Source organism: Ranitomeya variabilis, chromosome 3 (assembly GCF_051348905.1).
Source record: "Ranitomeya variabilis isolate aRanVar5 chromosome 3, aRanVar5.hap1, whole genome shotgun sequence".
Taxonomy (NCBI): domain Eukaryota; kingdom Metazoa; phylum Chordata; class Amphibia; order Anura; family Dendrobatidae; genus Ranitomeya; species Ranitomeya variabilis.
The window spans coordinates 450,466,299-450,480,549 of NC_135234.1; the positions used below are offsets into that span (position 1 = coordinate 450,466,299).

Sequence of the window (14,251 nt, forward strand, 5' to 3'; positions counted from 1 at the left end):
TCCTTCACGTTAGTTGGCTGTGTCAGCTCCGGGCTGATATAATTTCTGTCTTTGCTCATCTCAGTGTTAAAGATAGCAGCAGGTAGAAGAAGGTTATTCACAGTGGAGCAAGATATTAGATTTTGGAGGTAGCGCCCACAGTCAGTTAATATGTGTGCCCCCACTGCTGATTGGTAGCTTGCTGAGAATTCACAGTGTGCACAGACAAAACAGGGATTCTATCAAAACTGCACCAAGCAGCCCAGTAAGTGACACATCCCTAGAATCTATCTCTACATTATGTTGCTATCAAATTCCATAGCAAAAACCTCCTGACAGATTCCCTTTAATTGGCACACTGCTTCAGCTTTCTGTACATTTCTCAGCCAGGGAACTGAAGCAAGAAAAATGGTGAACCAACAAGATGCTTCCCCTTCATTTCTATGGTCATTGAAGAGTACCAGAGTTCACCATAGAAATAATGTCTTTAAACTATTTTGGTGCCACCCATAGACTCTAAACATATGTGTGACATTCTGCAAACACCACTGCGTAGTATATAGCAGCTGAATGCGCTGTCCCATTAAGAAGGCAGGGTCGGTTTATTACCATTTCTACCTATCCATTCATTGTATACATAGTGCTGACCTAGACCCAATGGTCGTGTGATCGCTGAGCCCAGGGAGGGAGCAGGTCCTTAGTTCTGCTAAGCAAGCAGGAGGCTGAATTTCCCCTATAACTGGGACTAATCTACTAGCTCAAGTTAAAGGGGAAGTAAGTTTTTTTTTTTTTTTTTATTAAGCTAATCAAATTTTGAAATGCCTTGAAAAGGTTTTTTATGATCTTATGGGTGGGCACAGTGTAGAATATAAATAATAAAAACAAATCAGAACCAGAAATGTATTTTAATGGTCCTTTTGTGGTCATAAAAAGTAAAAATAAATGTGAAAAACCGTATTCTCCCCCCCACTGAATAGTAAATAATTGAGGACCACATATCTTGAAAAGAAGATGCAAAAATTACTTGGATATCCAAATGAGAAAAAGTATACCTCTATACCATGTTAGCCGGTAGATAGAAAGTATAACAAAATTGGGACCTTGGTGATTGATACCTCTTAATGGCTTACTGAAAAGATGGTAATAAGTAGCAGCTTTCTAGACTCCTAAGGTCTCTTTATCATTAGTATAGCACAAAATCTGAAGAGTCACATATTTATACACAACTGGATAAAGAATAGTGCAGTAATACAGTGATGTGAAAGAGAACTATCTGTATGGGAAGGATTGAAACAGTTGTGGCTGTAAATTTTTATTTATTTTACTGACATACTGTATTTTTTGGACTATAAGACGCTCCGGACCATAAGATGCACCCCACATTTGGGGTGGAAAATGGCAGAAATAACATTTTATAAGATGGGGGTCCATCTTATTGTCCGAATTTAATGTATCTTACCTGAGGGCCGGCGGTGGTACAACGGGGTCACAGGGGACGTGGTCCCTTCCTCAGGAAGCCGGCGGCGGCAGAAGTGGGGCAATGCTGCAGTCCCGGGGTGTGGTGTCCAGCCACCGGAGGTCATGCATGCGCAGATTGAGATCTTGGCAGCCATTTTCCTGAAGCAGAGTGCCGCCGAGATTTCAATCTGCGCACGTGCGGTCTTCAGCGGCCATTTCCCTGAAGCCTCCGGCAGCCCACGGCTTCAGGAAGATGGCCGCAGGGAAACATGTGATGCACTCGGCTCTGCTCACCGTGGACACCGGTCCACGGCGTCGCCAGACTCGCCACATTTCTGCTGCTGGCATCCTGAAGAAGGGACCCTGCTTAAGTGCACGCCGCACCGCCCACCGCCGCAGCATTGCCACACCTCTGTCGCAACCCCCTGTAAGCATGTGTTCGCTTTATAAGACGCACCCCCCATTTTCCTCCTCAATTTTTGGAGAAAAAGTGCGTCTTATAGTCTGAAAAAGACGGTATATAGCGCCATTAATTTCACAGCTCTTCATACATTATCAGCACTGTCCCCATTGGGGCTCGCAATCTAATTCCATATCAGAATGTCTTTGGAGTGTGGGAGGAAACCGGAGAACCTGGAGGAAACCCGTGCAAACACGGGGAGAACATACAAACTCCTTGCAGATGTTGTTCTTGGTTGGATTTGAACCCAGTGCTGCAAAGCTACAATGCTACTAAGCCACCAGCCTGGCCGGTTCAGTGATGAGGGTGAAAGTTTTATTGTCTCCGATTAAGGTGGATTAATAAAATTTTCAAACTCCATATCCCTGAACTTCTCCAATATGTACTGTTTCTCCCCTTCCCATACTGCTAGTTCTCCTTCCTGTCGTCTCATTACAGCACTATTATATGTCCTATTGTGTAGAATATGTGACTCTTCAGATTTTGTTAGTGTTATACTGACGCCTGATGAAGAGACCTGAGGAGTCTGAAGAGCTGCTATTTATTACCACCTTCTCAGTTTGCCATTAAAAGGTATCAACCACCTAGGACTCTCAATATCTTAATATTTTTCTATCCAAATGATATTTTTTTTATAGCTTTTTATACTGTATGATTGTCTTTCACTTGTAGTGAAGATGATATTCTGAAAGAGCTTGAGGAACTGTCGCTGGAAAATCAAGGAGGGAAATCCAATAAGGATTCTGCACAGGTTTGTTACTTTCAGTAATTTATTGGGGTTGTAGGGGTTAGTGTTAGGCTTTTAAAGCTTATCAATAGTGAAATGGTGTCATTTGGAAGAGCATGTGCCCTGTGAACATGATTGTGAGTTATAACACTGCCTTTCCCCTGTCTGGACATCAGAATGCATGAATACTTTGGGTTCAGCAGGTGAATTAGTGCTATATTGTGGCCGCTGGGTATAGTGGTAGTATTTATGTTTAAATGATCCTTTAACAAAGTTTGTTTGGTTTGTAGAAGCCAGAACTAGACGAGACAGAAGCTATCCCGCCAAAGCAGGAGAAGAAAAAGCAGGGACAGAAGGGCAAGAAAGCCAGCTTCGATGAAGATGACGACAATAGTGATGAAATGGAAAGCAAAAATGCAAAACCCAGAAAAGAAGAAAAGACCAAAAACTTGTCAGAGAGTGAAGATTATGATGATGATGATGATGATGGTCATTTTAATAAAACTTCAAAGAAGGGTAAAGGCAAAAATGAGGCGTTCAATAAAAAGCCACAGGTCTCCGAGGAAGCTAAGGATCATGATAAGGAGAAAGTAGATATTCCCGGATATAGTGATGAGGACTCTGATGATTTCAGCCGAGGTAAGAAAGGGAAGAAGAAGGAACCAAAAGCCAAGCCTGTTACCAAAGCTGATAGCGAAGAGGAAGGGGAGTTCAAAATAAAGACAGCGGCACAGAAGAAAGCAGAAAAAAAGGAACGAGAGCGGAAGAAAAGAGAGGAGGAAAAAGAAAAGGCCAAATTGAAGAAGCAGAAGGATAAAGACACTGAAGTCTCTAAAAGAGAGCCTGAGGAAGAGGCGGCATCTAAAAAGTCTGCGGTAGAAGCAGAAGCTGCAGAAGTGGAGGATGGTACGTGCATACTCTGTAGATACTGTGATCCTCGGTATCGTGTATTATCTGCCTCATGGTAACCTCTGGTGCCATTGTGGCTCCTGGCCTATGCTTAGATGCCTATAACGTGTCTTTATTATCGTTGTCTCACAGATGATGATGGTGACAAGAAGAAAAAAGACAAAAAAAAGAAGAAAGGGGAGAAAGAAGAGAAGGACAAGAAAAAGAAGGGCCCTAGTTCAGCGACAGTGAAAGCCATGCAGGAAGCTCTCGCTAAAATGAAGGAGGAGGAAGAACGGCTTAAAAGAGAAGAGGAGGAGCGACAGAGGCGGCTAGAAGAGATGGAAGCCAGGCGTCTAGAAGAGGTACTTACATTCTAGGGCATTGTGATGTGGGGAATGAGATCAAGCCACGTTACTGGCTCTTTAGAATAATGGCAACTGATTGGCAGTGGCTTATTTACCACAGAAGGAATTTCTTATATGAAGTTTAAGCTGGAAATGCAGATAACTCCATACTTTCTGTGCTCTCAGTGACAACATTTTAACAATTCTTGCATAGTTCACCAGATTGTTCATCCTTATCTTAGTTAACCTCTTCCCCACATTGGACATACTGTTGGATTCCCAGATCCCCTTTGATTCAGGCTCCCACTGGTTACCTTGCATTATTGCCGACAGAGACTGGCTGTGTCACACAGCCATCATCTGCTTTTAACAGTAGTGGGTGAAGCGGAGTTCCACCTGCTGTTATTAACTTCCCAAATGCTGCGGTCAGTCTTTTACAGTGGAATTTAATTCACGCGAAAAGGTACTATTCCTTGTGCCCATTGGTCCCCCGCGATGCGTCTGCGGGTCGATATGGTAGCCAGGAGCTTACTAAAAATCCCCCCATGCGCTGTGCCTTGCTTTACTGAATATCATCCTGTTGCTGGCATTCACAGGAGACCATGATTATTACTACATGCTTCAATTCTGTGGTATTGCAGTAAATAGTATGTGATTGGACGATTGCAGGTTCAGTGCCCCTAAGATAACTTAGAAAGTTTTAAGAATTGTTTTTTTTTTATATATATAAATATAGAGAAATTCGCTGATTCTTGAAAAGTCCGATCTATCAAAATAAAGTTAACCTGATCCATAAACGACGTAAAGAAAAAAAAGCAGGTTCTTTTTTTGGTCTATACAAAAAATGCAATAAGAAGCGATTAAAAAGATTGTATCTACCCCAAAATGGTATCAATATAAACGTCTGCTCACCATGCAAAAAAAAAAGGCCGCCTCTGCTTCAATGGCCAGAAAATAAAAATGTTACGGGTCTCAGAAAATAGTGACACAAATGTCTTAATTTTTTTTCCAACTCTTAAAATGCTATGCATGTCTCATATTGTTAGAATCGTGGTAGCCTCAGGAATCATGGTTCCAGATAATGTTTACCGCATAATGCTGTAAAAATGAAAGAGCGTTGCGGACTTGTGTTTTGCTCAATTTCACCACATTTTCCAGTACATTGGTTACAATGGTAGCATGAATGTCATTCTAAACTACACCCTGCCTTGCCAAAAAACAAGCCCACATATGGCTATGTGACGAAAAAAAAATAAAGTTTTGGCCCTTGGAAGAAAGGGAGTAAAAAATGAAAATGCAAAAATGGAAAATCTCCATGTTGTCAAGAGGTTGAAACCTTTTTAAAAATACTCTTCGAAGATGTTATCTGTAGGAGTCTGCAGGTGGTCACCCTCTAATTCCTGGGGCATGTGTCCAGATTTTTTTTTTTCCAACATCCCACTTTGGTTGATTTCCATTATTTACAGCCATATGAATTGCATAATATTTCTCCTTTTAAATTGAGGCAGTCCCAGATGGATCCTATTAGAAATTGAGTGAGGCAGGCAGGCCCCTTTTGGATCTGTTTTGTACAGTGAGTACAGCTTATAATACAAATGAAATCTATAATGACCATGTTAGCAGCCTAACATTGTGGTAATAGAGTTACATGGTCCATAGTAATGCGTATAGATTTTGAAATTACCTGATGCACTTCACAGGAACGTCTGGAGCAAGAACGGAAAGAAAAGAAAAAGCAGAAAGAGAAGGAAAGGAAAGAGCGTCTAAAAAAAGAAGGGAAGCTCCTGACAAAATCTCAAAAAGAGGCGCGCGCTCGTGCTGTGGCAACTTTGAAGGTTCTTCAAGCGCAGGGTAGGTATTTGACTATCACCTTGTCATTTGCTGTCTATATTAGATACATCAGCAGGATTCTGCTCAGTAACCTACTGACACTGTCAGGTTGGCACCATTATACTGATCACAATGATACCTGAGATGATGAAATTCATCTTGTGGTTGTTGTATAATCTGTATTTGTAGATTTCAGTTAATGATATGCTCGTGCTCCGGGGCGGCCTGTTGGAGGTCTTCATGTGGTGCTCTGCTTACATATTAATCTGTATGGCTTATGACAGGTCACTGATCCCTCAGTGATCTGCCCCCTATTTTACATACTGCATATCATATTGTGTGGTTACAAAAAAAAAATTCAACTTCATCAAAATGGCGCCTGTGCTGTAGCATGATACATGCCTATATGCATTTATGCTTTATTCTTATACTATTGTGGGGTAAAAAAAAAACAAAATAAAAATGTGTCTCCATCAAAATGGCGGTGCCTGAGCAGTAGCATCTATCACGTTCCGATAGATGCTATTGTGCAGGTGCAAACGAAAAGAAATGCGGCAGCACTCACCAATCTCCTATGCAGGTCACTTTATTACAACGACATCTTCACGGCTCGGGGGTGTATTTACAAGGACATGTGGAAGCTGAACGACGGCCGTTTCGCACCTGACGAAGCTGAAGATGTCGTTGTAATAAAGTGACCTGCATAGGAGATTGGTGAGTGCTGCCGCATTTCTTTTCGCTTATATCCATGACAGCACGTTTCTCTGGCTACAGCACCCGAGATCCGCGGACCAGCGATGGTTAATTAACCTGAAATGTTCACAGTGTATCTGACCGGGCTGCTGTTTTCTTTCACGAGTTATTGTGTAGGTGCCACCGCCATTTTGCTAGAGGGGAAAAAATATTTAGCTCCATCAGAATGGCGCCGGCGGCACAGTAGCATTTATAGGAATGCGATAGAAGCTACTTCGAAGGTGCCACCTTTTTGATGAAGATACTTTTTTTTTTTTTAACCCCACAATAGTATAGGCATAAATGCATGCATCATGCTCCATTTTGATGAAGTCGAATTTTTTTTTGTAACCCTGCAATAGTATATACAGTATGTAAAATCGGGGGCAGGTCACTGAGGGATCAGTGGGATCAGAGGGAAAACTACAAATACAGATTATACAACAACCACAAGACAGATTCCATCAACCAGGTTATCACATGGCCATATTGATGAAAAAAAAAAAGTTATGGCTCTGGGAAGGAGGGGAGCTTCTGGGGTTAAGGGGTTAATCAGTATAACTGCGCCTATCTGACACTGCCTGTAGGTTACTGTACACAATCCTGCTAACAGGTTCCCTTTAAGTAAGACATTAGATCTGATCATGAAGTATTGTATTTTTTGCTCAGCATACTTTAGTATTATTAAGCTTTAATTATTAAGTACATGCAATTCTTTCTCCTTTTTTCGAACTGAAATCTTTTTTTTTTTTTTTTGAAAGGTGTTGAAGTGCCATCTAAAGACTCTGTGCCAAAGAAAAAGCCAATCTATGAGGATAAAAAGAAGAAGAAGCCACAACAGCAGACTCCAAATAAGGAGGGTAAGTTTGGGCTTCCATTTTATAGACAGAGTTTTTTAATACTATTTTTTTATTTGTAAATCTTGTATTTTTCATCAGACACAGTAAAAAGTGGTGATCTTCTTGGTATAATTGTTTGGAAGATTATTGAATATTTGTATTTTTTATTACACTACATCAACTTTGTTTTTGAGGGAGAATAATTAATACATTGAACATTTTAATGTGTGTTCTCGTTTTTAATTTTGTTTTTAGAACCAATGGAGGCAAGTTCTCCAGTTGATGATCCTGAATCTCCAGTGCTAGAAAAAGAAGAGCCCCCTTTGTCTGCAGAACCTCCTGGTGAGTGATGAGCACTGTCTGATTACAGTTCTTTTTGTTACACACAATATGAAGACATCTTGTAGTGTAGAGTGCTTCCATTTCTTGTAACGCAGCACGCTATAAATAATTGTCCACTCCAGCGTCCCTCAAGCACCTGTGCTGTAGAGGCACCAGGGCTGTTCTGCCATCACCAGAACTTGGTGAAAAACAGATCACTGGAAGTTCTCATTTGGGCAGAACCCAAATTAATTGTGAGAACTTATCTCCCTAATTTGAGGGAACGTGTCACCAGGTTTGGCTTACGAGTTACGGCCACCCCCTTTCCTGGCTTATATACAGAATTCTGTAATGCTGTATATCTGCCCCCGATCCGACCTGTAAAAGAAGAAGAATAACTTTTATTATACTCACTTGCAGGGCGGTCCGGTTCGCCGGGTGTCGCAGGTCCTAATTTACATCGTAAATACATTATATTTACATTGTATGTTATGTTCCTGACTTTGATACAGGATCACATGCTGAGCCCGCACATGACTGTTTTAATCAGTCATCATATGCTGTACCTTTAACTGGTGGAGTGGTGCTTCACCTGCATTTATTAACCTGTTAAATCCCGCTGTCAATAACTGACAGTGCGTCGGGGGGAGGTAAGGAAGGGGGGGGTAATATCTGAATTTTTTTTTCACAGCTTAAAGAAAAAGAAAAAAATATATACTGGTTTGGTATCTGCGTACTCATACTGTCCTGGGGAATCATACTGCCATGTCAGTTTTACCATATAGATAAGCATGGTAAATAAAAAAAATTGTGGAGTAGAATTTTTTTTTTTTTTTTGCAACTTCACCGCACTTTTCCAGTTTTCTAGTACGCTATATCATAAAATAAATGGTGTCATTCTAAAGTACAGCTCGACCCTCAAAAAGAAGTGCTACCAGTCATTTTCAGAACCCTACATGTAATGGTACATCGTCACATCTGTGTGATTGTCTGTGTGTAGTCCTTTGTTTTGTTTTTTTCTTTCAGACGGTACACAAACCAATGGAGTATGTCCTTATTCTTATTCTCAACATTAGGTAAGAATAAGACATGCTCTTGAGTTTCACCAATCTCTCTCTCGGACCCCTCATTTTCACCGATGTGTGAAGGTTGTGGGAGACTCTGGGTCAGTGTACTGTCAGATGAAAAATCGGACATCACCCGAATAGTGGATTGTACACTAGGCAATTGCATTAACGAAGAAATGAAAACCAATCCACCAGTCAGTGTTTCTCCGTCTCCTCAAGCACATAAATGTGCTGTTGGTTTGTATACGTATGAGGCAACAAGAACATGGAGGTCTGGAAATGCTGCCTGGTCCTTCAGGGCTAGGTTCAAGAGCTGCTTGATCCACAATGCTGCAGCCGTGGCGAGGCTCCTTGGTGACGGGCGCGGCGGGGCTCCTTGGTGACGGGCGCGGCGGGGCTCCTTGGTGACGGGCGCGGCGGGGCTCCTTGGTGACGGGCGCGGCGGGGCTCCTTGGTGACGGCCGCGGCGGGGCTCCTTGGTGACGGCCGCAGCCGCACAGTGTGTGTAGTGGAAAATCTAAATCCTACACCTCTACGCTTCCCATGTAACTACAGTGAGCATTTCTGACTAGCCCCAGCATTTGGGAATGGCAGTAGCAGAGATCCAAACTGGGGTACCAGGTAGGGTGTCTATGCATTAGTTACCTATCGGCAAATTCCTTACCTCGGTCGGAGGGTCCCTTTATTCTTGCTGTGGTTGATATTGATTCCTTACATAGGTTCCCTTATTGGTATGTTCGCCTGATGGCTTTAATAATTGCCTTTTTCTATTTCCAAAACTGAAGTGTTTCTCACAAACTTTCCAGACTTGTTTCCCCAGTGTGACTCTACTCAGGATAGTGGGACAGATAAAGAAGGTATTACATGAGCATTTCAGCATGGCGAGACCTCTGTTTGTTGTGAGCTTTGCTTCTAATCTGTAGCTTGGTTATATAGCCATTAGCTTTCCTATAGTCCCATGTCAGCCCCTCTTTTAGATTAGTATTCCATATACGCCCGCTGTCTATTTTTTAAATTTGCTAATCTGCATTGCTTTTAGTCAATATCAATAGTAAAGATGCAGCCTTAAAACAACATAGAGGTATATTACAAAACTGCCCGACCTTCTCCTACATTATTAATTCAGTTCTGCTGGTAAAATCTTACAGCAATGAACAATCTATGAAAACCGCTCTGATTAGTGACTGAACTGCCCAGCAGTTATTATTATTGCTTCTCTGTAGCAAAGACTTCTCCTTTCTCCAGTATTCACTCCTGGCTTGGCTCAAAAAAAAACTATATAAAAACTGCAATGCGTTTTCAGTGGTTTTTTTCCCATTTTAACTTTTTTTTTTTATACTTTTAAAGTCTTTTTTCTATTATACAGATCCTTTTTTTTTTATTATTTTGAAATGTGTTTTTTAAACGTTCCAATGCTCTAGATACAACTTATTTTTTCTGGCAAAAAGAAAATCTGTGTGAAGGAATCTTACAGAATGGTCTGGACAGAGATGAGACTAAGATTTTGCCGTTTCAAACCTCACTAAAGGCATGCTTAATAGATTTGCTAATTATAGGACTTCATCACTGCATGTCTATAGTAAAATATTAATAAATCTAGAGTGTGTGATTTTGATTTTTGATGTACTCCTGCCTGTCTTTTAATTTATATTAATTATTATTATTTATTTCTTTACATATGCTTTCTATCCCCATAGGCTCTGTATCTCTGGGTATGCACTGTTCTGCAGAGACCCAGCATGTATAGGGCGTATTACAAGCAATGCAAATAGTATCAAAATACATCTCCTCCAAAACAGAAGAAAGCTCATCACATTGCCACCTATAAAGCTGCCCTGGGCGCCAATGTTTGATCCATTGTAGATGCTTCAGATATTCTCATATCCGTAGTCCTGATTCAAGGCTCCATGATTGGTTGGGCATTGACTTACAGGGAACCTTTATATAGGTGGCACTAAGGACACTTTTCCTTCTTCTGGAGAATATTCAATTTTGAACGTGTGCTTTTTGGAGTTGGTGGATCAAAATAGAAGGACAGACATTGGGCCGTGTACAGACAAACCCATTGCTTGCTGGTTTTCTCCTTCACCTCATTGGGGGACACAGGACTGTGGGTGTATGCTTCTGCCACCAGGAGGCTGACACTAAGTAAAGGTGTGAAAAAGTTAGCTCCTCCTCCGTAGTATACACCCTGACACTGGCTACCGAAGAATCCAGTTTATGCTTAGTGTCTCAAGGAGGCACATCTCTGGGTCCTGATCTTTTGGACTCTGTTTTCAACGTCTATGCATTGAAGGGGCGACAGACCCTTTTGAGGGTCCGATCTCCCCAAACCATCAACGGGCAAGCACGTGGGATCTCCCCACGTATCCTTCCCCGCTACGTGGGATCTTTCACCGGACTTGGCCCTGATCACCCTAAGGTATTTAGACCCTAGGCTGTACAGGCGCCCGTGTGATGTCCGTGTGACCCCCTGATTCCTACACCCCTGCTGCTGCTGCGGTGATAGATGGGGTGGTGGACGGTCCCTCTCCTTATCCTGGTAGATAACGGAGATAGGGTTCCTGCACCGTTATTTGCCTCCCCCTCGCTGTATTTACTCTGGGAGAGGGGAGCGCCTGACAGGGCGCACTATGCATTTACCTGGCGCTGCAGGCATCTTGGATAGCAGGTGCTCTGCGGTGTGGCGGTTCTTTCATGTGTCGGCCGCGGCTGTGGTTGTGCTGCGGCAGTGTGGTGAGGCGGCAGTGCGGTACCGCCGGCGCCGTTTTCTATTCTCGGCGGCCGGCTTTGCGGTATTGTACGGCGGCACCGTGGTCCTTCCCAGGCTCTGCCTGGTCTCCGGCAGGCGTGGGGAAAATTTCCGGGTAGCTCTTGGCCCGGACTTCCGCCCAGCAGACCGCGCTGTTGGGCTCCGGCGCATCCACTTCCGGTTCCGCCTTTCCTCCCTCAGAGAGAGAAGAAATTGAGGCCCCGGCTTTAGGCCTACTACAGGCCGCATCGCAGCATGGCGGTTCCGCCCCCTGAAGTAGTCTGAGGATAAAGGCTGCATCATTTCGCTCCGCATCGTGCATTCGGATCCGTCGCTGTAATCGTGGGGACACAGGACTGGGGTAAGTGCTTCTCCCTCCTGCTGACAGAAGCACTATTTTTGTCCCAGTCTCAGGCCCTGGGTATAGCCTTACGGATCACTATGTCTAGAAGGGTTAAAGCTCACACGGTTCTATATACCGGTTGTGCAGCTTGTCGTGTCTCATTCCCGCGTGCCCAGAGTAACCCTCTTTGCGAGGCCTGCGATTCGGAACGCGCCCAGGAGCCCCCCCCCCTGCCAGCTCCCCAGCAATCTCTGAGGCTGGGGCGGTTCCGCCGGAATGGGTTACGTCTTTGACGCAATCCATGGCGTCCCTTACTGAAGCGATCAAATCCCTTCAGACCCCGGCTGTTAGGGCCAGAAGTCCATCCGCCTCAGAGAGGGCCTTGGGGGTCTCAGGAGCCTTCGGCCTGCAGGGGCCGCGCTCGCACTAGGCAGACACGTGGAAAGCGGATTCGCACAGCGTCGCCCAGGCCCTCAGGTGCTTCTGCATCCTGGAGCTCTGTGTCACGTTCTCCTTCCCCAGCTGAGAGTGGGGAGGTTGAGACAGATTATGAGTCAGAAGGGTCCCTTAATTTTGAAAATCCTGGTTTACAAGAGTCGGTAGATAGCCTGATTGAGGCTGTCAATCAGTCCCTGGGGATAGAGGACGAGCTCGCCTCTTCCTCAGATCATAAGGTCTCATTTAAGCGGGCCCATAGGGTGTTTTCTTCTCACCCTGAATTTGAGGACATGATCCGACGTAACCGGGAGCACCCGGACAAGCGTTTTTCGGGGCGAAGGGCTCTGAAGGCTAGGTATCCCTTTGCTACTGAGCTTTGTAGTAAATGGGCAGAAAATCCTGCTGTGGATCCTCCGGTGTCCCGTTTAGCCTCTAACATGTTGCTATCTCTCCCTAATGGATCGGCGATTAAAGATCCTACGGATCGTCTTATAGAGAGTTTGGCTCGTTCAGTTTTTGAGGCTTCAAGTTCGGCACTTTTTCCTTCTTTCGCGGCAACTTGGGTTGCCAAGGCTATGATGTCTTGGTCAGAGGCTTTAACAAAGGCTCTTCAAGAAGGGGATTTGTCAGCGGAATTGGTGGAAATGTCTTCTCAGATTGCACTCGCTGGTAGTTATCTGATTAATGCATCCTTAGATGCTGCAGATTGTGCCTCTTCGGCTGCTGCTAACGCTGTTGCTATTAGAAGGGCTCTCTGGTTAAGAACATGGCGGGCTGACTCTACCTCTAAAAAGTCGCTTACAACCCTACCGTATCAGGGAGGTCGTTTGTTCGGAGAAAAACTGGACCAGCTGATTTCGGACTCCACTGGAGGGAAAAGTAAGTTTCTTCCTCAGCAGAGGATTAGACAGCCTTTTCGCCACCAATTTCTGGCCCGTTTCAGACCCTTTAGCAATGCTAGATGGGCCCCAACATCGGGCTCTGCTGCGCAGGGTCGACCCAATCAGGACCGAGACGTTCGGTTCTCTTATACGGCCAACCAGGGAGGAAGAATGCGTTCCCAGTCAACTAGATCCAGAGGATCTAGGACTCAAAGGTTTTCGGCCAAGTGACTGGAGGCCTCCTCTGAGTGCCTCCAACAGAGTAGGCGGACGTCTACTTTTGTTTCACCAAGTCTGGCTTCAAGCGGTCCACGACCGGTGGGTGGGAGAGCTCGTATCTTCAGGTTACAAGATAGAGCTTGTCCGTCTGCCTTCTCCCCGGTTCTTCCCATCCCGTCTTCCCAGGTCCGAGTCCCTCTGACAAGACCTGTACAATTCCATAGAGTCCCTTTGTCTCAGTAGAGTCATTTCTCCTGTCCCAAGGGAGGAAAGGTTTCAGGGCTTTTATTCCAATCTTTTTGTAGTCCCCAAAAAGGATGGAACAGTAAGACCTATCCTAGATCTAAAACTCTTAAACAGGTTTGTCCGCGTTCGTCACTTTCGGATGGAATCGCTCCGGTCAGTCATCGCCTCACTGGAAAGGGGAGAGTTCTTGGCCTCAATAGACATTCAGGATGCCTACCTGCATATTCCCATTTTTCCTCCTCATCAAAAATTTCTCCGGTTTGCCTTGAACAATCTGCACTTCCAGTTCACGGCTTTACCCTTCGGGCTAGCCTCCGCTCCCAGGGTGTTCATAAAGGTCATGTCGACGGTGGTATCCATTCTACACTCCCGAGGCATAGTTGTCTTGCCTTACCTAGACTATCTTCTGATCAAAGGGCCAACTTTTCAATCCTGCAGGGAAAATGTCGGCATCACTCTAGACACCCTTTCTCGTCTAGGTTGGCTAGTAAATTTAAGGAAGTCATCCCTTCAACCATCTCGGAGGATCTCATTTCTTGGAATGATCTTCGACACTTCTCAAGCCCTATCAATCCTTCCTCAGGACAAGGTCCTTGCCCTTCGGCAGGAAGTGAGGATTCTTCAGCAACCATACTCTCACACGATCCGGTACTGTATGAGGGTGTTAGGAAAGATGGTTGCAACTATAGAGGCAGTACCATTTGCACAGCTCCATCTTCGACCT

The 14,251-nt window shown here is 44.3% G+C and overlaps 1 protein-coding gene across 3 annotated transcripts in view; it reads left to right on the forward strand.

Annotated features, from left to right (window-relative positions):
- The window catches only part of EIF5B (eukaryotic translation initiation factor 5B), a 90,993-nt gene that overhangs the window by 24,785 nt on the left and 51,957 nt on the right, over positions 1–14,251 (forward strand). For 2 of the 3 annotated variants that reach the window (XM_077296544.1, XM_077296546.1), the window contains exons 3-9: positions 2,570–2,648; positions 2,915–3,530; positions 3,666–3,877; positions 5,560–5,710; positions 7,183–7,281; positions 7,516–7,602; positions 9,455–9,505. In XM_077296544.1, the coding sequence (XP_077152659.1) occupies positions 2,570–2,648; positions 2,915–3,530; positions 3,666–3,877; positions 5,560–5,710; positions 7,183–7,281; positions 7,516–7,602; positions 9,455–9,505 (1,295 nt within the window). The remainder of the gene's footprint in view (positions 1–2,569; positions 2,649–2,914; positions 3,531–3,665; positions 3,878–5,559; positions 5,711–7,182; positions 7,282–7,515; positions 7,603–9,454; positions 9,506–14,251) is intronic. The other variant, XM_077296545.1, reaches the window with a different exon arrangement.